The sequence below is a fragment of the Symphalangus syndactylus genome, chromosome 13 (assembly GCF_028878055.3).
Source record: "Symphalangus syndactylus isolate Jambi chromosome 13, NHGRI_mSymSyn1-v2.1_pri, whole genome shotgun sequence".
Lineage (NCBI taxonomy): Eukaryota > Metazoa > Chordata > Mammalia > Primates > Hylobatidae > Symphalangus > Symphalangus syndactylus.
The window spans coordinates 39,413,174-39,435,518 of NC_072435.2; the positions used below are offsets into that span (position 1 = coordinate 39,413,174).

The window sequence follows — 22,345 nt, forward strand, 5'->3', positions numbered from 1 at the left end:
TAGAGACAGGGTTTCGCTATGTTGGCCAGGCTGGTCTCAAACTCCTGACTTGGTGATCCGCCCACCTTGGGCTCCCAAAGTGCTGGGATTACAGGCGTGAGCCTTTGTACCTGGCCTTAAAAAAAACATTTTTTTAGAGACAGGGTCTTGCTATGTTGCCCAGGCTGGTCTTGAACTACTGGCCTCAAGCGATTCTCCCAAAGTGTTGAGATTACAAGAGTCAGACACTGCACCCGACCTCAAAACTTTGACTTCTCGTTGGACTGATATTTTCCTAGATGCCATTATTTTATTTATTTATTTTTAATTTTAATTTTTTTAGAGATGGGATGTTTCTACGTCACCCAGGCTGGAATGCAATGGTTATTCACAGATGTGATCATAGCTGGTCTTGACCTCATGGGCTCAAGTGATCCTCCTGCCTCAGCCTCCTGAACAGCTGGGACTACAGGTGCTTGCCACCACGCTTGGCTTACCATTATTTTAGAAGAACTTACACCTGTCGTGCCATTATTTTAGAAGGACTTACACCTCTCTTGCCATTATTTTAGAAGGACTTACACCTCTCTTGCCATTATTTTAGAAGGACTTACACCTGTCTTGCCATTATTTTAGAAGGACTTACACCTCTCTTGCCATTATTTTAGAAGGACTTACACCTCTCTTGCCATTATTTTAGAAGGACTTACACCTCTCTTGCCATTATTTTAGAAGGACTTACACCTGTCTTGCCGTCTGGAGTCTGCAGATTTCTTGCCCGAGGTAAGCTCAAGCAGGGCCTGTTGTCTGGAACAAGACCTGTTCAAAATGTTTGCCTTAATGCTACAGTAGTAATGGTGATAGTCAATAGTAGCTTGCTATGGGTCAGGTACCGTTCTGAGAACAGAAGCTCTCAAAGGGGTATTGGACTCTGGGGATGGCTGAAACACTTCGTGGGGGCGGGGGTTGGTGTCCACAAGACCAAATTATTATTAATTATCTGAGATGGAGTCTTGCTCTGTCACCCAGATTGGAGTGCAGTGGCACGATCTTGGCTCACTGCAACCTCCGTCTCCTGGGTTCAAGCAATTCTCCTGCCTCAGCTTCCCGAGTAGCTGGGATTACAGGCACCCGCCACCATGCCTGGCTAATTTTCGTATTTTTAGTAAAGACAGGGTTTCACTATGTTGGCCAGGCTGGTTGTGAACTCCTGACCTCATGTGATCCACCCACCTTGGCCTCCCAACGTGCTGGGATTATAGGCATGAGCCACCGCGCCCGGCCTTTTTTTTTTTTTTTTTTTTTTTTGAGATAGAGTCTCATTCTGTCAGGCTGGAGTGCAGTGGTGGGATCTCGGCTCACTGCTAACCTCCGCCTCTCAGGCTCAGGTGATTCTCGTGCCTCAGCCTCCGGAGTAGCTGGGATTACAGGCATGTGCAACCACGCGTGGCTAATTTTTTTTGTATTTTTAGTAGAGATGGGGTTTTGCCATGTTGGTCGGGCTGGTCTCGAACTCCTGACCTCAAGTCCTCGAGTGATCCATCTGCCTCAGCCTCCCAAAGTGCTGGAATTACAGGCGTGCACAACGATGCCTGGCCTCCTTGTCGCTTTCAAACACTGCTTCTAGGAGCTAACAAAGTGCCTCTTTGTATGATTCCCCAAGAGAGACCCACCCAGGCAGCACCTAGCCAAGGGACAAAGACCACTCCCATCCAAAAGCCCTTTGATTCAACTTTTTTTTATTTTTTTTTTCTTTTTGAATGTCATGCAATAATTCACAGTCCCAAGCCCACGGTTTTCAAACAAGGTAGGAAAAAAGGAAAAAAGCAAAGGAATCGGTGGTGATGGTGGGTTTTTTTTCTTCTTTTGTTGTTTCAAGCAGGACCAAATGTCAGAAAAAAATGCCTCTTTTCTCAATCATTAATTTTTTTGTCCTTTTTAAAATTGTTTATTGTTATTTTTTTTTTAATTGATTTCTGCAGGCAGTAATAGTAGGGTTTGGTATAACCGGCAAGCACTCTTGTGTGTGTCTGAGAACGTGTGTGGATGTGAGTGTGTCTGGTGGTGGGTATAGGGCACTGGGGTTCTGGTTCCTTCTGGCTTCTTTGCCGCACTCGGCCACCAGCTCTCTTCATCAGGGAAAGGAAAGATTCAATTGAGATGATAAAACTCATCAATAGAAGCTATTTTTTTCTCCCCGTTTTTTCTTTTAAAAATGTTTTTTTTTTTTTTTCCGTGTTCCCCAAAGTTCTCCAAAAATGGCTGAGTTAATTCAAATCCCTTGGCTGTGTGGTTTGTCTGCCCCCTGCCTCCCACCCGAGAGCCCCTGTCGTGGGTGGGGGGATCGGGGCTGGGTGGGGGGCGCCGTGGCTGCCCAGGAGGGTCTCTTTTGGCTGAGGGTCTCTGCGGGACACCCTTGTGGCCCAGCCCCGGCCTCTCCAGAGTCTGGGGTCTCCCGGCTGGCCCTCTCCCGGGCCCTCTGTGCTGGGCCCCCGCGGCCTCTGCGCGGCTCCTCGGGTGGGGTGTGTGCGTGGGGTGCGTGGGGGGCCGGGCGGGCGCCACCTCGCCCGGGCTTAGCACCAATCATCGTCGCTCTCGCTGTAGGGTTCGTGCAGGCCCTTCCTGGAGCCCGGCCCCCGGGGCCTGGCCAGTCCGTGCGCCGGGTAGTAGCCGTTGGGGAGTCGCCGGCCGTGCCGAGAAGGCGAGGCGCAGGCCGGGCCCGAGGCCCGGGGAGTCCTGGGCGAGCGCCCGGTGGCGCCCGAGGACGCATGTCGTGCGGGGGGTGGCGCGTCGTAGGCCCCGGCCATGGCCTCCTCGCCGCCCCCGCTGCCCGGGCCATCAGCCTCGTCGTAGTCGGAGCCCCGGTAGTAGCCGTGGTGCCGGGGACCCGGGGGCCCCTCGGACGCGTGCGGGCCAGATGCCGGCCACCGGGCCCCGCTGTGGCGACAGGCCCTGGGGGACTCGCTCCGGGCCGGGCCTGGGACCCGCCGCTCCATCCTGGGCGAGCGGCCGCTGCTGTGGCCCCCCGTGGGCGGCCGATCTCCGGCCAGAGGCTCGGCCGTGGGGCCTGGGTACCTCCGAGGGCCGCTGGTGGCCGCCCGGCCCGGCCTGGCCACCGCCTGCTGCTGCTGCTGCTGCTGCTGCTGCTGCGGGGGCCCCGAGCCGCCGGCCTTACGGATCACAGGGGAATAGGACACGTGTGGCCGGGGGGTGGAGGGGGTCTGGGGGAGCTGGCGGCGGCCCCGCCGCGGAGTGCTGGTACCAGATGTTGAGGGGGCTGGGCTTCCACTTACGGAACTACTGCCCTACACGAAAATTGAAACAAAGGAAATCAAAAAAAAAGATACAACAAAATCAAAGGAGACACGGGATTGGGAGGAAGAGAGGGGAGCAAAGGGAGAGGGGCCAGGAGGAGAGGGAGGAGGAGAGAGAGGAGGAGGGGGAGGAGGAGGAAGAGAGGGGGGACACAGGACATTTTAATGGAAAAAAGCAACAGCCACAAGGAGGAGGGAGGGGAGGAGGGGGAGTGAGACAAGGAGGGAGGGGAGGAGTCGAAAACCAACACAACAAAGTGAAAAGAGAAATGAGAAATGGAGTTTTGTAAGTTTCGGGGTTAAAAATAGCAGAAGTTTCAAAAATTACTCACAGGCGTCCAGAGGACAGAAATCATAATTGAAACAAAAACAAGCCGGGTTAAAGGAAAGCGAAAGGTCGGGCTGCGCGGCCCAGAACTCAAATGTGATCCACAACCGAGGAGGAAGCAGCTGCGGGCGGCGAGGAGGGGGCGGCAGGTGGGCAGGGGAGCTGGGGGGACAGCATGGGCAGCTGGTGTGGTGGGGAGCCGTGTCCCCTCCGGCTGCCGGGCACCCCCGTGGCTTGGGGGCAGGACGGGAGGTGGTCACAGCCGGGATCGGGGGACCTTTGCCCAGAGTGGCTGTCGGATGGGGGATCCCCTTCTCTCCTCCCCACCTCTCGGCCCGTGAGCCCAGCCTGGGGTCACTTGCAGCCGCACCCACCTGCCGGTGCGCCATGTGCTCTCGGCCCTCGCTGGGCGAGCGGGACCAGCGCTGGTCCCGAGCCCGTGCCCGGCCGTGGTCCGGCCGTTCCTGGGCGTAGCGGTCCTTGTCGGGGGGCGGGGGGTGGTGGTGGTGGTGGTGGTGGTGGTGGTGCTGTCGATGCTTCCGATCCTTGGGCCGGCCCCGCTCCTGGTCCCTCTCCTTCGACGGCAGGTCCCCGGATTGGGTGGTCATGCTCAGGTCTGTCCCCAAGCCTGGGCCGGGCGAGGGTCAGACAGACAGACACGTGGTCGTGAGGGAGAGGTGGGGCAGATGCACACACAGGAGGCCACCCGGAAGGTGTGGGGGCCCTAGAGATCCCCTGGACTGAGGCAGGTCAGGGGGTTGGGGGGAGGGGGTAGTACCCAGGTTCCTGCAGCCGCTGCCTGGCCCCCTCTGTCCCCTCTCCATGGAGGCCTCTCCCTTTCTTCTTCCTCAGCGTCTCCACCCTGCCTTCTCCTCCCCTCTCCTCTCCTCTGTTCTGCTTGTCCCTGGGCACCACAGGGCTGCCCACCTGTGTCCACGTCGGTGTAGCGGCCCAGGGAGCGCTCAGAGGCGCGGTGGCTGCGGTCGCGGCGCCGCTGGTGGTGCCGCTGGTTCTCCTCCGGCGGGACCCGCTCCAGCGAGTAATCATCCAGGCGTCGGGCCTTGGGGCCCAGCACAGAGGCTGAACGCTTCATGGGGCTGGTGTCTGAGATGGTCTGGGAGGGGACAGGCCGGTGGGTTGGGGTCAGCACCTAGCACCAAGTGGTCCCGGTCCTTCCTGCCTCATTGTGGCAGCCTGGTGGTGGCCTTTGGTGACTGGGGTGTGACCATCCTGGGGCAGGGGCCAGGGGGTGCCATGGGGCCTTGGCTCCCCCGATCAATCAGGGCTCTGAGTGTGGCCAGGCCTCTGAGGGTGGAGCCTGAGGACTCCTCTGTCCCTCAGAGACAGGACTGCTCCTTTTGAGCCCATCCTGGGTTCTGACCAGAAAGATCTGATCCTCACTCTCCAGCCCTGGGGGCCCAGCCACGGTTGGGCAGGCTCAGACTGGCCAGAGGGAAGCCCTCCCCACATCCAGGGTGCAAACCTGGGAGCCCTGGACTGCCGCACTCATCCCTGCCCCAGCTTGCTCTCCTGGGAGGGTGAGAAGCCTCCGACTGTGGCTGGCTGACCTATGGGCTCAGGACCAGGTGCCCAGCATGGCAGCTTCGGGTCTTCCCCGCTAACAGGGCTGTGCTCGCTGCCCCCACAAGTCTGAGTCCTTCTGGTGAGGCCCAAGCTAGGGATCTCTGGGTGGGGGTGGGGGATACCCAGGCACCGGAGGCTCTGGGGGCCCACTCTTTTCCCCGGTGCTTCACCCCTGGGTCAAGCCCTGTCACAGAGGTTTCTCTGCAGCAGGCAGAGGACGGAAGGAGGGAGATGGGGCAGACACCCGCCTCCCAGGGTCCAGCCCAGCTGAGTGCTGGTGGCCCTGCTCCAGGTAGGAGCTGCAGGACCAGGGGTCGGTGGTGGTGTCAGGGGAAGAAGCCCCCCAGAAAGAGGTGCAGAGTGGGCCAGGCTCTTGGAGAGCCAGTGTCCTCCGGCATGGGGGGCCCTGAAGAAAAGGGGGTAGGGGTGAGGATGGGGATGGCCCCGCCTACCAGGGCTTATGGGTGAGGGGCACACACAGGACACCACACACAAGGATTGGGCTCCATGGAGGGGAGAGGGTGCGATCGGCAAAGAAAGGGTGGGGTCCGGGGACGGTGAGAGATGACAGGACTCCCTGGAGGGGGGGTGGGGAGGAAGAGGGGGCCGGATCCCTGCTGGGCGCTGGGCAGGCGCGGTACATACACTGAGGTTATTCCCACGTGGCCGGCCCCTTCTCCTCTGTCACAGCCCCATGGGATGGTGCACACAGAAAAAACAGAAAGAAGAAAATAAATATAAAAGGCAAGAGGGAGAGTGAGGAGGTGGTGCATGGAGAAGAAGCCGGGGAGGGGGGTGGCACTGGCATCAAGAGAAATCGGAGGGAGAAGGCAGGGAGGAAAAGAAAAGTTAAAGTCCTGGCAGGTGGGTGTCCCAGGCCCCTGGGGCTGGGCGTCCTCTATTCCCATGGGTACAGAGGAGACAGACAGGAGACGCAGACAAATGGCAGAGGCGTGGGACCGAAAGACAGGACGGCGCAGCCTCGAGCCCCTGGCCCTGGGCTCTGCCTCATGCGATGCACACCCCAACCCCTGGCTCCAGCCGATGCTCAAAGCTTCCAGGTGGTGGCCGTCAGCTGGGCTTGTCCCAACCCTCTCCTGGGGGCCCAGCAGCTTGGTCCTGAGGGGGCAGCAGCATGCAGGCTGGGTGCTCCCCAACCCACGTTCCCAGCAGCCAGAGGCCAGGCCCTCAGGTGACCCTGGTCCAGCCAGGCACAGCACAGCCTCCTGCCCCGTGCAGACACCACACACGGCACACGGAAAGCTCGCCACAGCCACACATGCCACGCACCCGAGCCAGGCTCTCACAGCCACGCCCTGTTCTCCTCCAGAGGCGGGCTGCGTGCATGGGCCCCCGCTGCCCAGGCCGGATGGGCAGCCAGCTATGCCTCTGGGCTCTCTATCCCGTGAGTCCAAGGCAACGGGATCACCTGCAGGTGGGCTTGGCAGCTGGGTGAAGCGGCCACACACAGACACACACCAAGCACACACCCCTGTCCCCCCCAATGACCCCCACAGAGACCAGACAGAAAATACGAACCCAGCTGCCCCCAGACCCACCCCAGACTCTGCTACTGCATCCTAGGACCTGCCAAGTTCCCATATGCAGACACGTGTGCACGTACATGTGTGCATGTGTGAGTACATGTGCAGTGTGTATATGCCCACGTGCACACACGTGTGTGTGTATGCAAGCATCTGAGTAGGCGTACAGCTGTACATGTGTGTGCATGTATGTTGAGCATGTGTGTGTGTGTGTGTGTGTGTGTGTGTAGGGGTGATCTTTGTGGCAGGTCTCACCTGGCCCTGTTGAACTCTGCTGTACCCACAAATCTTCCACAACCTCCCCTGTCTGCAACCTCCAACCAGGGCAGCCAGAGACCATTTTGCAGTGGCCACTGCCCTCTGCCCTGGGGGAGCACTTTCCTGTCTCTCCTCTCTGAGGGAGGAGGGTCTGCAGGTGCTCCAGGTATGACCAGGTAGTGGGTGGGGCCTGCAGACTGCTTCAGAGACCGAAGGAGTCCCTACCCAGGCCTGAGTCCGGCAGGGAGGGGATGCACTGGGCTGCTTGTGGGGGGGGTGCCCGGCCCCACCCAGTGCAGAGTGAGGGGTCCAGCCCCAGGGCAGTGGTGAAAGCCCTCACCTGGTTCTCTGCAGGGAGGCGGGGCATGGAGGCAGCCCGGCCCTGGCCTTCCATGGGGAGGTAGTGCTCGCTGTCGGAGTAGCCATCTCTGCCCATCTCTCGCATCTCCACGGACTGTGGAGCAGATGGCAAAGCCAGATGAGCTCTGGGGCCTGACCTCCAGATCCCTGGTGTCTGCAGAGGGAGGGAGCTGCAGGTGTGTGTGTGTGTGGGGGGGCCCAGATCCCTTCCACCTGAACCACCCGGGCCCTGGGAGCTGTTGGGGAATCGGGGGACAGAGGCACCTGAGAGTTAGGCTGGCTGTTGGGCATGTCGGTAGGGGGGCCTCGTTCCGGACTCCACGTGCCTGTCTTCTGGAACATCTCCTGGGCACGCTGGGTCACCCAGGAGGGGCTCTCCTTGAGGCCGCTTTCGTGAGCCATCCTGCATGGGGGACAGAGGCCGGGGTAGCAGTGGGCGCTTGGGCAGCTTCCAGAATGTGGGGACCACGGCACCCCCACACTCCACCTCCCTGGCAGGGGTGACACTCACAAGGCTCCTCCTGGGTCCAGCTGGGTGGAGGGGAGGGCGTTCTGGCCAGGTCCCCCTTCCTGCGTTGGGGACGGAGGCTCCATGCGCTGGAACATGAGGGGTGTCCGGTCCTGGGGAAGGGGGCAGAGAGAAGTGTGTGGACAAGGGTGGGGTGGTGGGATGGTGGTACCCAGAAGGCACTGCGACATCCCCAGTACACACACACACACACACACACACACGCACGCACACTCAGGTCTCATCCATCTAGACCCTTCCTTCCGATTCCACGCAGAACTGCACCACTTCTCACTCCTTTACCCAAGTCATAGCCCTAACCTGGTCCCGCCTCCTCATCTCCCACTGCAGACGCCTTCTCCCAGGTCTCCCGCTCCTACCTTCAACCCCACTGTTCCACAAGAGCCACCAGAGGGCGCCCGTGAGCACTTGAGTCAGGTCCTGTCCCTCCTTTGCTTAGAACCCTCCATGGCTCCCACTTCACTTGGGGTAAAAGCCAGAGTGCTTCTTGCAGCTCCCATGGCCCTGAAGGATCTGCCCTGTCACCTCCTTGCCCTTGTCTCCTCCCTGCACACTGGTCTCTTCGCTGTTCCCCAAACAACCCAGGCATGGTCCAGCCTCAGAACCTTTGCACTGGCTGTTCCCTCTGCCTGGTACACGCTTCCAGGTATTGCTTAGCTCACTCCCTCTCCCCTTTTCCTTCAAGCCTTTGCTCACATGTCACCTTCTCAGGGAGGCTCCCCAACTACCCATTTCCCATTGCACCCCTTCCTCCCCTGGATACTCCTATCTTCTGGATTCTTCTCCTCTTTCCCCCATGACACTTTCTTTCTCTTTGCTGGATGATGCAGGATTCAGCCATTTGCTACCATCGGCATTTCCCCACTTGGAATGTCTGCTCCTCGAGGGCAGGGATTCTGGCCTGTTTTCCCCATGGGTGGTGCATCCCCGAGGACTGAGAACAGCACCCTGCACACAGTAGCTACTCAGTAAGTGTTGGTGGAGCAGCTGAATGAAGAATGAATCCACATTATGTGTCCTTGGCAAGGACTTTTTTTTTTTTTTTGAGATAAGAGTCCTGCTCTGTCACCTGGGCTGGAGTGCAGTGGCTTGATCTTGGCTTGCTGCAACCTCCACCTCCCAGGTTCAAGTGATTCTCCTGCCTCAGCCTCCCAAGTAGCTGGGACCACAGGTGCATGGTGCTACATGCAGCTAATTTTTATTTTTGTAGAGATATGGGTCTTTCTATGTTGCCTAGACTGGTCTCCCACTCCTGGCCTCAAGTGATCCTCCCATCTTGGCCTCCTAAATAGCTGGGACTACAGGTGTGCACCACCATGCCTGGCTAATGTTTTATTTTGTAGAGATGGAGTCTCACTGTGTTGTCCAGGGTGGTCTCAAACTCCTGGTCTCAAACGATCCTTCTGCCCTGGCCTCTCAAAGCACTGAGATTACAGGTGTGAGCTGCTGTGCCCAGCCCCTACTTTTGAGGGACCTGCCCTGGGGCTCAGCCACCCTCATATTCCAGTTGGTTCCCATGGTGACATGCAAGCCACTGTCCCCAGCCCAGATATCCCCAGAGCGGCGAACTGCACACCTGCTCCTCGCGCATGGCCTGCAGCTTCTTGGCCTTGCTCTGCCGGTAGTACTCCATGATCATCATGGCTGCGTAGATCTTCCCCACGGTGAGGTCCGTGGCTGGGGGCACACACAGGGCGAGCTCACCAAGGGCAGGCCTCCTTGGGGCCCTTATCCTGGGTCCCTGTGTATACCAGCCCAGGCCAACACTCTCCGCAGGCCTCCTCTTTCCCTCCCCCTCCATCTGTTCTGGTGGATTGGATCCCAGGGCTGGGCTCGGCTCTTACACTTGTGAGGTGTGACCAGCAGGTCTAGCGTCTTCTGGGACAGGTTGGGCCAAATCGCCATCATCTCCTTCCGCAGCTCAGCGTCCATCTGCTGCTTGTCGGCTCCTCCTGCAATGGGAGTGCAGACAGAATCCTGACTGCCTGCCTGGGTGTCAGCTGGACTCTGGGTCAGCTGCAAAGCCAGAGGCTCCCCAGAATAAGACCCCAATCTTTCTGGTCCCCCTGGGGTCTCCAGTTCCCCAAGGGCCTGGCCCAGAGGAGGCCCTGGGCAGTGCTGCTGGAATGACCTTGTGGGCTCTGGTTCTTGGTGGGGCCAGGACCATAGAGCAGCTTTGCGGGAGACAGCCCAGCATGGAGAACAGCTGGGTGACCCGGGTCCCAATCTTGTCTCCCAGTTATCGGCTGCATGACTCAGGTTACTCAACCACTTAGTGCCTCAGTTTCTCCATTTGTGAAATGGAGATGATAGCAAGAGTACTTGCCTCACCTGGTTGTTATTGTTTTTTGTTTTTGGTTGGTTTTTTTTTTTTTTTTTGAGATGGAGTTTCACTCTTGTTGCCCAGGCTGGAGTGCAATGGCGCGATCTCAGCTCACTGCAACCTCTGCCTCCCGGGTTCAAGTGATTCTCCTGCCTCAGCCTCCCAATTAGCTGGGATTACAGGTGTGTGCCACCACGCCCGGCTAATTTTGTATTTTTAGTAGAGACGGGGTTTCACCATGTTGGCCAGGCTGGTCTCAAACTCCTGACCTCAGGTGATCCACCCTCCTCAGCCTCCCAAAGTGCTGGGATTACAGGTGTGAGCCACCGCGCCTGGCCTGGTGGTTTTTTTTTTTTTTTTTTTTTTTTTTTTGACAGAGTCTCTCTCTGTTCCCAGGCTGGAGTGCAGTGACGTGATCTCAGCTCTCTGCAACCTCCCACTCCCAGGTTCAAGAGATTCTCCCGCTTCAGCCTCCTGAGCAGCTGGGTCTGCAGGCATGCACCACCATGCCCGGCTATCACCTGGTTGTTTGATGATCAAAGTAACGTGCGTGCAGCCTTGGGACAGTGTCTGCCATAGGATTATTACTGCAGTGACCCATCTGTTCAAGGCTGGGACGCCCTGGAGCATCCCCAACAGAGGAGGTTTTGATTTTGGTTTTATTTTGATTTTTGAGACAGAGTTTTGCTCTGTCACCCAGGCTGGAGTGCCATGGCGCAAACATAGCTCACTGCAGTCTCGACCTCCTGGGTTCAAGCGATCCTCCCACCTCAGCCTCCCAAAGTGCTGGAATTACAGATGAGAGTCACCGTACGTGGCTCAGAGGAGGTCTTTTCCCCTTTCCCAAGTCTCCACTGCCATGGACATGCCCTTGGCCTGTGGCCAGTCCCTGGTCCCTCACCCCAGTCATGGTGGTCATTAAAGCTCTCTAATGGTGTTTCCTGGCCCTCCTACCTGAGTACATGGGGGGGTTCCTCCTGTGGTTGGCAGGGCCATGTGATGAGTTCTTGCTAAGGGAGTGTGTGCCATGTAATGTGCCACTTTTGGGCCAGAGAATTTATTATTGTTGTTGTTATTATTTTTGAGATGGAGTCTCGCTCTGTCACTCAGGCTGGAGTGCAATGGCACGATCTCGGCTCACTGCAACCTCCACCTTCAGGGTTCAAGTGATTCTCCCACCTCAGCCTCCCGAGTAGCTGGGATTACAGACATCTGCCATCATGCCTGGTTATTTTTATATTTTTGTAGAGACAGGGTTTCACCATGTTGGCCAGGCTGGTCTCGAACTCCTGACCTCAGGTGATCTGCCTGCCTTGGCCTCCCAAAGTGCTGGGATTACAGGCATGAGCCACTGTGCCTGGCCTATTATTTTAAAAAAATTTATCTATCTATCTATCTGTCTGTCTATCTATCTATCTATCTATCTATCTGTCTATCTATCTATCTATCTATCATCTATCTATCGATTGACAGGGTCTTACTCTGTTGCCCAGGCTGTGGCACGATCTTTGTTCACCGAAGCCTTGAGCTCCTGGGCTCAAGCAATCCACCCACCTCAGCCTCTTGAGTAGCTGGCTCTATGGGTACACACCACCACGCCTGGCTCATATTTTTTTGTTTTTGTTTTTGTAGAGACTGGGTCTCACTGTGTTACCCAGGGTGATCTCAAACTCCTGACCTCAAGTGATCCTCCTGCTTCAGCCTCCCAAAGCACTGGGATTACAGGTATGAGCCACTGCACCAGGGGCCAGGCTATTTAACTGTCACAGTGGGACCCTTCGAAGTTCTCTCTCTGTCACATGGCTGGTGATGTCATGGACAGTGACCCTCAGGCCTTTCTCTAAGTGACTCTGAAGAACTGAGCTCCGTGTCAGTCCATGAAGGACATCTAACAAGAGTGGATGAATCTTAAATTCATCTGAGAAAAAAAAAAAAGGAAATTAAAAAAAACCAAGAGTGGGAGAAGAACCTTTATTGGTTTGTGCCAGCGAGGTCTTGGGGCTGTTTGTTTCACAGCTCGGCCCCATCTGTCCTGACTGATACATCACACTGGCTCCCACTTCTACTAAGGTTTCAGGGCCCTGAATCTTGGGCACAGGGGTGCTGCTTGAGACATTGGTCAGTAGGTTTGGAAGGAACATTAACCCACAGCCACTGTGGGATACGTGCAGAGTGTGAAGACTTTTGGGGCCAAACATTAACCCTGTAGTTGCTGGATTGTGAGGGGAGGTCCAGGAGGTCTGCGGGAAGGGCAGGGGCTAGCTACCAGCTGCTAGAGAGGTAGTTCAATAGTATTCTATTTTATTATTATTTATTTATTTGAGACAGAGTCTCGCACTGTCACCCGGGCTGGAGTGCAATGGCGCGATCTTGGCTCACTGCAAGCTCCGCCTCCCGGGTTCGAGCAATTCTCTTGCCTTGGCCTCCGGAGTAGCTGGGATTACAGGCACCCGCCACCATGGCCAGCTAATTTTTTGTATTTTTATTAGAGACGGGGTTTCACTATGTTGGCCAGGCTGGTCTCGAACTCCTGACCTCGGGATCTGCCCGCCTTGGCCTCCCAAAGTGCTGGGATTACAGGTGTGAGCCACTGCACCCGGGCTATTTTCATTTTTTTTTTTTTTTTTTTTTTAGAGACAGGCTCTTGCTGTGTCGCCCAGGCTGGGGTGCAGTGATGGGATCCTAGCTCACTGCAGCTTTGAACTCCTGGGCTCCAGATATCTGGCCTCAGCCTCTTTCTTTCTCCTTTCTCCTTTCTCCTTTTTCCTTCCTTCCTTCCTTCCTTCCTTCCTTCCTTCCTTCCTTCCTTCCTTCCTTCCTTCCCTCCCTCCCTCCCTCCCTCCTTCGTTCCTTCCTTCCTGAGAGTCTCGCTCTGTCTCTCCCAGGATGGAGTGCAGTGGCACGATCTTGCCTCACTGCAGCCTCCGCCTCCTGGGTTCGAGCGATTCTCCTGTGTCAGCCTCCCGAGTAGCTGGGATTACACAGGCGTGTGCCACTACACCCAGCTAATTTTGTATTTTTAGTAGAGCTAGGGTTTCACCACATTGGCCAGGCTAGTCTCAAACTCCTGACCTCAGGTGTTCCACCTGCCTCGGCCTCCCAAAGTGCTGGGATTACAGGCGTGATCTACCACGCCTGGACTCCTCAGCCTCTTGTGTAGCTGAGACTACAAGAGTGTGCCAGCACATTTGGCTAATCTTAAAAAACTTTTTTTTTTTTTTGTCTTGCTATGTTGCCCAGGCTGGTCTTAAATTCCTGGCTTCAAATGATCCTCATGCCTTGGCCTCCCAAAGTTCTGGGATTACAGGCATGAGCCACTGAATCTCTGTAGCTGGGCTCTTGACATCAACCGATAACAGTTTTCCTTCCCTCATGGGGAGCAGCTGGAATTCGTGGCTATGTTTACTGTCTACTACAGCCAAGTGAGGTGCCCTCGGTCTCTGTGGCCCCTTATCAGAGACAGAGAAAGAAGAAAACATGACATTTCCTATTAAAAGTCACTTTCTCAGCCTGGGCAACATAGGGAGACCCTGTCTTTACCAAAAAAAAAAAAAAAAAAAATTAGCTGGGTGTGATGAGTGTGCACCTGTAGTCCTAGCTACTCGGGAGGCTGAAGTGGGAGGATCACTTAGCTTGGGAGGTGGAGGCTGTAGTGAGCTGTGATTCTGCCGTTGTACTCCAGTCTGCGCGACAGAGTGAGACCCTATCTCAAAAAAAAAAAAAAAAAAAAAAGCAAAGGAAAGAAGAGAAAGAACTTACTTTCTCCTTACGGCTTATATGTTTCCTGTTTCTTGTGGAGAAAAAGAAAATGCCTGCTATGATAACTGAATTGAGTCCCACCCCAAATTCACATGTTGAAGCCTTAACCTCCAGCGTAACTGTATTTGGAGATAGAGCCTTGAAGGAGATAATGAAGGTTAAATGAGGTCCCTAGGATCCTAATCCAATATGGCTGGTGTCTCCCCGTTTTTGAGAGACAGGGTTTGCTCTGTTGCCCAGGCTGGAGTGCAGTATGATCATAGCTCACTGCAGCCTCCAACTCCTGGGCTCGAGTGATCCTCCTGCCTCAGCCTCCTGAGTGGCTAGGACTACAGGCACATATACCATCATGCCTGGCTAATGAAAATTATTTATTAATTAATTTATTTATTTATTGGACAGAATCTCACTCTATTGCCCAGGCTGGAGTGCAGTGGCACGATCTCGGCTCATAGCAACCTCTGCCTCCCAGGTTCAAGTGATTTTCCTGCCTCAGCCTCCTGAGTAGCTGGGATTACAGGCACGTGGCACTGTGCCTGGCTAATTTTTTGCATTTTTAGTAGAGATGGGGTTTCACTATGTTGGCCAGGCTAGTCTCAAACTCCTGACCTCAAGTGATCTGCCCACCTCGACCTCCCAAAGTGCTGGGATTACAGGCGTGAGCCACTGTGCCCGGCCAAAAAATTTTTTTGTAGACCTGGGGTCTCATTATGTTTCCCAGGCTGATCTCAAACTCGTGGCCTCAAGCAATCCTCCTGCTTTGGCCTTCCAAAGCGCTAGGATTACAGGTGTGAGCCACTGCACCCAGCCTGAAGTGCAGAATTATATTAACACTGGGGGTGTCAGGAATAGGAGGTGTCTCTGCAAGTGGGCAATAGTCACCCACAAACTGTTCATGTTCCCGGGTGGGCTGCCCAAGGCTGTCTCACTCCCCGCTCTCATCCTTATCCCTTTGGTAAACATTCTCTGTGGCAGGGTCTGTCCTGTGCACTGTAGGGCAATTCAGCGCCATCCCCAGCCTCCACACATAATCTCTTCTCACCTTGCAATCCCGGAGTACACAGCTTAGCATGTGGGCAGCCTAGTGTATTTTTATTAGAGACGAGGTTTCACCGTGTTAGCCAGGATGGTCTCGATCACCTGACCTTGTGATCTGCCTGCCTCGGCCTCCCAAAGTGCTGGGATTACAGGCGTGAGCCACCACGCCCAGCCCACGGGCAGCCCAGTGTAGATTGCCCTTGCTGTGAGCTCTCGGCAGAAGTCAGAATGTCACTGTGGGCTGCTATTTGGATATGCTAACTAGGTTTATGTTTAATATGCTAATTGGTTCAGGCAGGTGGTTGGTTCTGCCCTCAATGCCTGGGGTAGGGGGCGTGAAAGAGCGTAGGGTCCAGCCTGGCCAAACATGGTGAAACCCGTCTCTAGTAAAAATGCGAAAATTAGCTAGGCGTGGTGGCGTGCGCCTGTAATCCCAACCACTCGGGAGGCTGAGGCATGAGAATCGCTTGAACCCGGGAGGTGGAGGCTGCAGTGGTGAGTTGAGACTGCGCCACTGCACTCCAGCCTGGGCGACAGAACGAGACTCCATCTCAAAACAAAACAAAACAAAACCAAAACCAAAACAGAGATTCTTCTGGGCAGAGAGAACAGAGGGGTGGGTGGGAGAAACAGATGGACAGGGAAGAGAGAGAGAGACAGAGACAGAGAGAATGAGATGGACTTGCCCCCTTTCTCCCAGTCTCCAGCAATGAATGGTGAAACCATTTTTGAGAATCTGAACAATGAGGTTAATCTGTACCCCCTTTGCGGCCCCTTAGCCTACTGGAAAGGAAGCTCAGTGTGCTTAGAAAGTGAACTGAGCTATGAAAAGGAAGCGTGTTATGCTCTCCTGAGACTCGCATCTGCTCAAAGGGCTGCCACTGTCATCACTCTTCCGTTGTTGTCCCCACACCCTCTTGACCTTCCTTAACCCCGAGAGCCTGGCTCAGCTGTGGAACTCCAGGATGAGGCCTGGCACCCACTGAGGACAAGAGATGGAGGGGCCCCTGGCTGAGAAATCTGGGGGATCACTTCTTCAGGGAACTGAGTGGCATCTGGGGTACAAGTAACAACTGTGACAGCCAAACGCAGAGACATCTCCAGGAGTCTTTGAAACCCTCAGGAAGGGAATCCAGTAGGTGTCATCAAGGCTGGGGTTCTAAGCAGTAAGGACTAGCTCAGCAGGCTGGTGTTGTCCAAACCCTGCACATTCCAACGAAAGGACTGGCCCATTGACTTGCTCCTGGGGGGTCATCTCTAAGCCTTTGAAATGTCCTGCCTGAAAAGAGTGTCCTCATTTAGCAGAGGGCCTTGGGCCACACTGTATAGTTCATTCTTTTTTTTTTTTTTTAAAAAAAAGAGAAATAGGGTCTCACTATGTTGCCTAGGCTGGTCTCGAACTCCTGGCCTCAAACGATCCTCCAGCCTCAGCCTCCCAAAGTGCTGGAATTATAGGCATGAGTCACTGTACCCGGCCAATACAGTTCATTCTATTTATTTATTTAGAGATGGTGTTTTTGCTCTATCGCCCAGGCTGGAGTGCAATGGCACGATCTTGGCTCACTGCAACCTCTGCCTCCTAGTTTCAAGTGATTCTCCTGCCTCAGCTTCCCGAGTAGCTGGGATTACAGGCGCCCGCCACCACACCTGGATAATTTTCCATACAGTTCATTCTAACAATGCGATTTATCGTTGGGGTCTTGGGCCACGTGGTATCAGTTTGACCTCTGGAGGGACTGGAGACTGAGTACGTCAACCCTGCCTATATGACAAACCCTCAATAAAAACCCTGGGGCACCAAGGCTCAGGTGAGCTTCCCTGGTTGGCAGTACACGGTGCGTGTTGTCACACACTGCAGGGAGAATTAAGCGTTGTCTGTGCAGCTCCACTGGAGGCAGACAACTGGAAGCTTGTGCCTGGTGTCTCCTGGACCCTTCCCCAGATGCCCTTCCTTTGTGCATTTTATGTTTTTGGATTTTGTTTGTTTGAGACAGTCTTGCTCTGTTGCCCAGGCTGGAGTGCAGTGGCATGATCTTGGCTTAATGTAGCTCCCTCTCCTGGGTTGAAGGGATTCTCGTGCCTCAGCCTCTGGAGTAGCTGGGACTACAGGCATATGCCACCACACCTGGCTAATTTTTTTTTTTTGGACAGAGTTTTGCTCTTGTCACCCAGGCTGGAGTGCGATGGTGCGGTCTCAGCTCACTGCAACCTCTGCCTCCCAGGTTCAAGCAATTCTCCTGCCTCAGCCTCCTGAGTAGCTAGGATTACAGGGGTCTGGCATCATGCCTAATTTTATATTTTTGGTAGAGATGGGGTTTCGCCATGTTGGCCAGGCTGGTCTCAAACTTGTGACCTCAAGTGATCTGCCCGCCTTGCCCTCCCAAAGTGCCAGGATTACAGGCATGAGCCACCATGCCTGGCCCTTTGCAGATTTTTTTTTTTTTTTTTCTAATAGAGTCTCACTCTGTCCAGCCTGGAGTGAAGTGGCGGGATTTCAGCTCACTGCAACCTCTGCCTCCTGGGTTCAAGTGATTCTCCTACCTTAGCCTTCCAAGTAGCTGGGATTACTGGCGCCAGCCACCACGCCTGGCTAATTTTTGTATTTTTAGTAGAGACGGGGTTTCACCATGTTGGTCAGGCTGGTCTCGAACTCGTGACCTCAAGTGATCTGCCTACCTCGCCCTCCCAAAGTGTTGGGATTACAGGCGTGAGCCACCGTGCCCGGCCCTTTGCAGATTTTAATCTATATTCTTTCACTGTAATAAACTGTGAGTATAAAAACTTTTCTCAGTTCTGAGTTCTCCCAGGGAATCACTGAACCTGTGGGTGGTTTTGGGACCCCTGAACACAGATTCCCAGAGTGCCACAGCAGCTGAGTTACGATGGCATTACACACGAAGAGTGGGGGTGTTGTTAGACCCGTTGTACAGACGAAGGAACTGTGGTAGGCAGAATTCAAAAGCTGCCCTTCCGCCAAGATTCTGTTTATTCAAACACTAATCTAGGGACCACTGCCCAGGCTATGAAGGGACTTTGCAGATATAATTAAAATACCAGAGGCCCGGCGCGGTGGCTCACGCCTGTAATCCCAGCACTTTGGGAGGCCGAGGTGGGCAGATCACGAGGTCGGGAGATTGAGACCATCCTGCTATCATGGTGAAACCCCGTTTCTACTAAAAAATACAAAAAATTAGCTGGGCGTGGTGGCACACATCTGTAGTCCCAGCTACTCGGGAGGCTGAGGCAGAAGAATCACTTGAACCCGGGAGGTGGAGGTTGCAGTGAGCCGAGATTGCGCCACTGCACTCCAGCCTGGGCGACAGAACAAGACTCCATTTCAAAAAAAAAAAAAAAAAAAAGAAAATGCTGGGCATGGTGGCTCACACCTGTAATCCCAGCACTTTGGGAGGCTGAGGCGGGTGGATCACCTGATCAGGAGTTCAAAACCAGCCTGGCCAACCTTGTGAAACCCCATCTCTACTAAAAATACAAAAAAATTTAGCTGGGCATGGTGGTGGGCACCTGTAATCTCAGCTACTCGGGAGGCTGAGGCAGGAGAATTGCTTGAACCTGGGAGGCGGAGATTGCAGTGAACTAAAATCACACCATTACACTCCAGCCTTGGCAACAAGAGTGAAATTCTGTCTCAAGAAAAAAAAAATTAAAATATCAAGTCAGCTGACCTCAAAATACAGAGATGATCAGGGTAGGCCTGCCCCAATCAGGTGAGCCCTTGAAAAGCACAATATTCTCTCTGCTTGGTGGCAGATGGGGAAGTCAGAGAGAATGGGAGCACATGGAGGATTACATGCACTTCCAGGAGCAAAAAGCTAAAAAGCCAGTGATAAAACAAGACCTCAGTCCTACAACCACAAGGACTTCAATTCTGCCAACACCTGAATGAACCTGGAAGTAGATTCTCCCCCAGATCCTCCAGAGAGGAGCACAGCTTGGCTGACACCTTGATTTCAGCCTCGTGAGACCCTCAGCAGACAGCCCAGTCCAGCTTCTTGGACTTCTGACCTACGGGACTGTGAGCCGACAAATAGGTGTGTCTTAAGCTGCTACGTCTGTGGTCATTATATAGCTCACTGCAGCCTTGACATCCCGGTCCCCAGTGATCCTCCCGCTCCAGCCTCCCAAGTAGCTGGGACTACAGGTGCACATCACCACACCTGGCTAATTTTAAAATTTTCTGTAGAGATGGGGTCTCTCTGTTTTGGCCAGGCTGATCTTGAACTCCTGGCCTCAAGTGATCCTCCTGCCTCGGCCTCCCACAGTGCTGGGATTACAGGTGTGAGCCACTGTGCCCAACTTCCTTGTGCTCTCTTTACCTTCACTTTGTTCCTGGCATTAACAATATCTGTCCTCCGACCCTCCAGTCCCCCACCTTCCCTGCCACTTCCTCCTTGAGTCTTGCCATGTGGCCTTGGCTCTTCCTCCCTTCTTTCCCTCAAGACCCTGGAAGGCACATGTGTCCCGAGGCTCAGTCTTCCCTCCTCCTGACTTCCTAGTGGTTTCAGCTGGGCTGAAACCTTCCCATCTGTCGGACTATCCACCTGCTCCTCTCCCACCCACTGCTTCTCTCTGGTCCCATTTGTTTTTTTTGGTTTTTTCTTCTCTTTCTTTCTTTCTTTCTCTTTCTTTCTTTCTTTCTTTCTTTCTTTCTTTCTTTCTTTCTTTCTTTCTTTCTTTCTTCTTTCTCTTTCTTTCCTTTCTTTCTTTCTTTCTTTCTCTTTCTTTCTTTTCTTTTTCTTTCTCTTTCTTTTCTCTTTCTTTTTTCTTTCTTTCTTTCTTTCTTTCTTTTTTTTTTTTTTTAGACGGAGTCTCGCTCTGTCACCCAGGCTGGAGTGCGGTGGCACGATCTTGGCTCACTGCAAGCTCCGCCTCCCAGGTTCACGCCATTCTCCTGCCTCAGCCTCTCCGAGTAGCTGGGACTACAGGCGCCCGCCACCACGCCCGGCTAATTTTTTGTATTTTTAGTAGAGACGGGGTTTCACCATGGTCTCGATCTCCTGACCTCGTGATCCGCCCGCCTCGGCCTCCCAAAGTGCTGGGATTACAAGCGTGAGCCACCACGCCCGGCCTTTCTTTCTTTCTTTCTTTCTTTCTTTCTTTCTTTCTTTCTTTCTTTCTTTCTTTCTTTCTTTCTTTCTCTTTCTTTCTTTCTTTCTTTCGTCTCTCTCTCTTTCTTTTCTTTCTTTCTTTTTTTTTTTTTTTTTTTTTTTTGAGGCAGACTCTTGCTCTGTCCCCCAGGCTGGAGTGCAATGGTTTGATCTCGGCTCACTGCAACCTCTGCCCCTGGTTTCAAGCAATTCTTGTCCTTAGCTTCCTGAGTTGCTGGGATTATAGGTGTGCACCACCACGCCTGGCTAATTTTTGTATTTTTAGTGGAGATGGGGTTTTGCCATGTTGGCCAGGCTGGTCTCAAACTCCTGGCCTCAAGTGATCCACCTTCCTCAGCATCCCAAAGTGCTGGGATTACAGGCGTGAGCCTCAGGTCCCCGTTTCTTCTGGTGATTGTGCGCCTCTCTCTCTGCCCTGATGTCCTTAATCAGCTGCCAAATCACATCACATCCCCTTTCAGGCCTCCGAAATGCACTCCAGACAGGGGACCCCTGACCCCTCTGCCAAAGCTGCCCTGGTCAAAGTGACCATGATGACCAGTCACTTGTGATCCTCGTCATCCTTGGTCTCTGGGCAGTGCCTGACGTGGTTGGTCCCCTTCCTCCTGAAGCCGCCGTTCTAAACATAGAAGCTGCCTCCAGGAGCCCACACTGCCCTGGTCTCTGCCCGCCTCCCCGGCCTCCTCTTCTTCTTTCCTCCTAATGATGGAGAGTGAGCCCTGAGCTAGGTCTTTCGGGGAATCTCTCTGTATTTTTTATTTTTATTTTTATTTTTGAGACGGAGTCTTGCTCTGTCACCCAGGCTAAAGCACAGTGATGTGATCTCAGCTCACTGCAACCTCTGCCTCCTGGGTTCAAGTGATTCTTCTGCCTCAGCCTCCCTAGTAACTGGGATTACAGGTGCCCACCACCACACCCGGCTAATTTTTGTATTTTTAGTAGAGACAGGGTTTTGCCATGTTGGCCAGGCTAGTCTTGAACTCCTGACCTCAAGAGATCCACCCACTTCAGCCTCCCAAAGTGCTGGGATTACAGGCATATGCCACGACACCCGGCTAATTTTTGTATTTTTAGTAGAGACAGGGTTTTGCCATGTTGGCCAGGCTGATCCTCGAACACCTGACCTTAAATGATCCACCCACCTCGGCCTCCCAACGTGCTCAGATTACAGGCGTGAACCACTGTGCCTGGCCTCAACAAAATGCTGAGATTACAGGTGTGAGCCACCATGTCCAGCCTTCTCAGCTTTTTTTTTTTTTTTTAGACGAAGTCTCACTCTGTCACCCAGGCTGGAGTGCAGTGGCACAATCTCGGCTTGCTGCAACTTCTGCCTCTCGGGTTCAAGCAATTCTCCTGCCTCAGCCTTCTGAGTAGCTGGGACTACAGGTGCGTGCCACCACACCCAGCTAATTTTTTGTATTTTTAGTAGAGACGGGGTTTCATCATATTAACCAGGATGGTCTCGATCTCTTGACCTCATGATCTGCCCGCCTCGGCCTCCTAAAGTGCTGGGATTACAGGCGTGAGCCAGGGCGCCCGGCCTCAGCTTTTTTTTTTTTTTTTTTTGAGACAGAGTCTTGCTCTGTCACCCAGGCTGGAGTTCAGTGGCGCGATCTTGGCTCACTGCAACCTCTGTCTCCCAGGTTCAAGTGATTCTCCTGCCTCAGCCTCTGGAGTAGCTGGGGTTACAGGCGCCCACCATGACACCCGGCTAATTTTTGTATTTTTGGTAGAGATGGGGGTTTCACCATGTTGGCCAGGCTGGTCTTGAACTCCTGACCTCGTGATCCACCCACCTTGGCCTCCCAAAGTGCTGGGATTACAGGCCTAAGCCACCACGCCCAGCCCCTTCTCAGCTTTAAAAAAAATTTTTTTTTTCTTTTTCTTTCTATTGTTTTGAGCTAGGATCTTGTTCTGTCGCCCAGGCTGGAGTGCAGTGGTACGATCATGACTCACTGCAGCCTCAGACTTCTGGCTTCAAGCAATCCTCTCATCTCTGCCTCCTGAGTAGCTGGGACCACAGGCATATGCCACCATGTCCAGTTAATTTAATTGAATTTAATTTTTGAGACAGTCTTGCTCTGTCTCCCAGGCTGTAGTGCAGTGGCGTGGTGATCTTGGCTCACTGCAACCTCCGCCTCCCAGGTTCAAGCGATTCTTCTGCCTCATCCTCCCAAGTAGCTGGGACTACAGCGCCCACCAC

General features: G+C 54.0%; 1 protein-coding gene across 4 annotated transcripts in view; it reads right to left on the reverse strand.

Annotated features, from left to right (window-relative positions):
• Positions 1-1,701: 1,701 nt before the first annotated feature.
• Positions 1,702-22,345, reverse strand: part of CACNA1A (calcium voltage-gated channel subunit alpha1 A) — a 308,974-nt gene continuing 288,330 nt past the window's right edge. For all 4 annotated transcript variants that reach the window (XM_055235695.2, XM_055235696.2, XM_055235694.2 and 1 more), the window contains 9 exons: positions 9,741-9,848; positions 9,473-9,573; positions 7,879-7,988; positions 7,632-7,770; positions 7,348-7,461; positions 5,851-5,886; positions 4,549-4,735; positions 3,996-4,249; positions 1,702-3,284 (listed from right to left, as the gene is read on the reverse strand). In XM_055235695.2, coding sequence (XP_055091670.1) covers positions 2,553-3,284; positions 3,996-4,249; positions 4,549-4,735; positions 5,851-5,886; positions 7,348-7,461; positions 7,632-7,770; positions 7,879-7,988; positions 9,473-9,573; positions 9,741-9,848 — 1,781 coding nt within the window. In that variant the 3' untranslated portion in view covers positions 1,702-2,552. The remainder of the gene's footprint in view (positions 3,285-3,995; positions 4,250-4,548; positions 4,736-5,850; positions 5,887-7,347; positions 7,462-7,631; positions 7,771-7,878; positions 7,989-9,472; positions 9,574-9,740; positions 9,849-22,345) is intronic.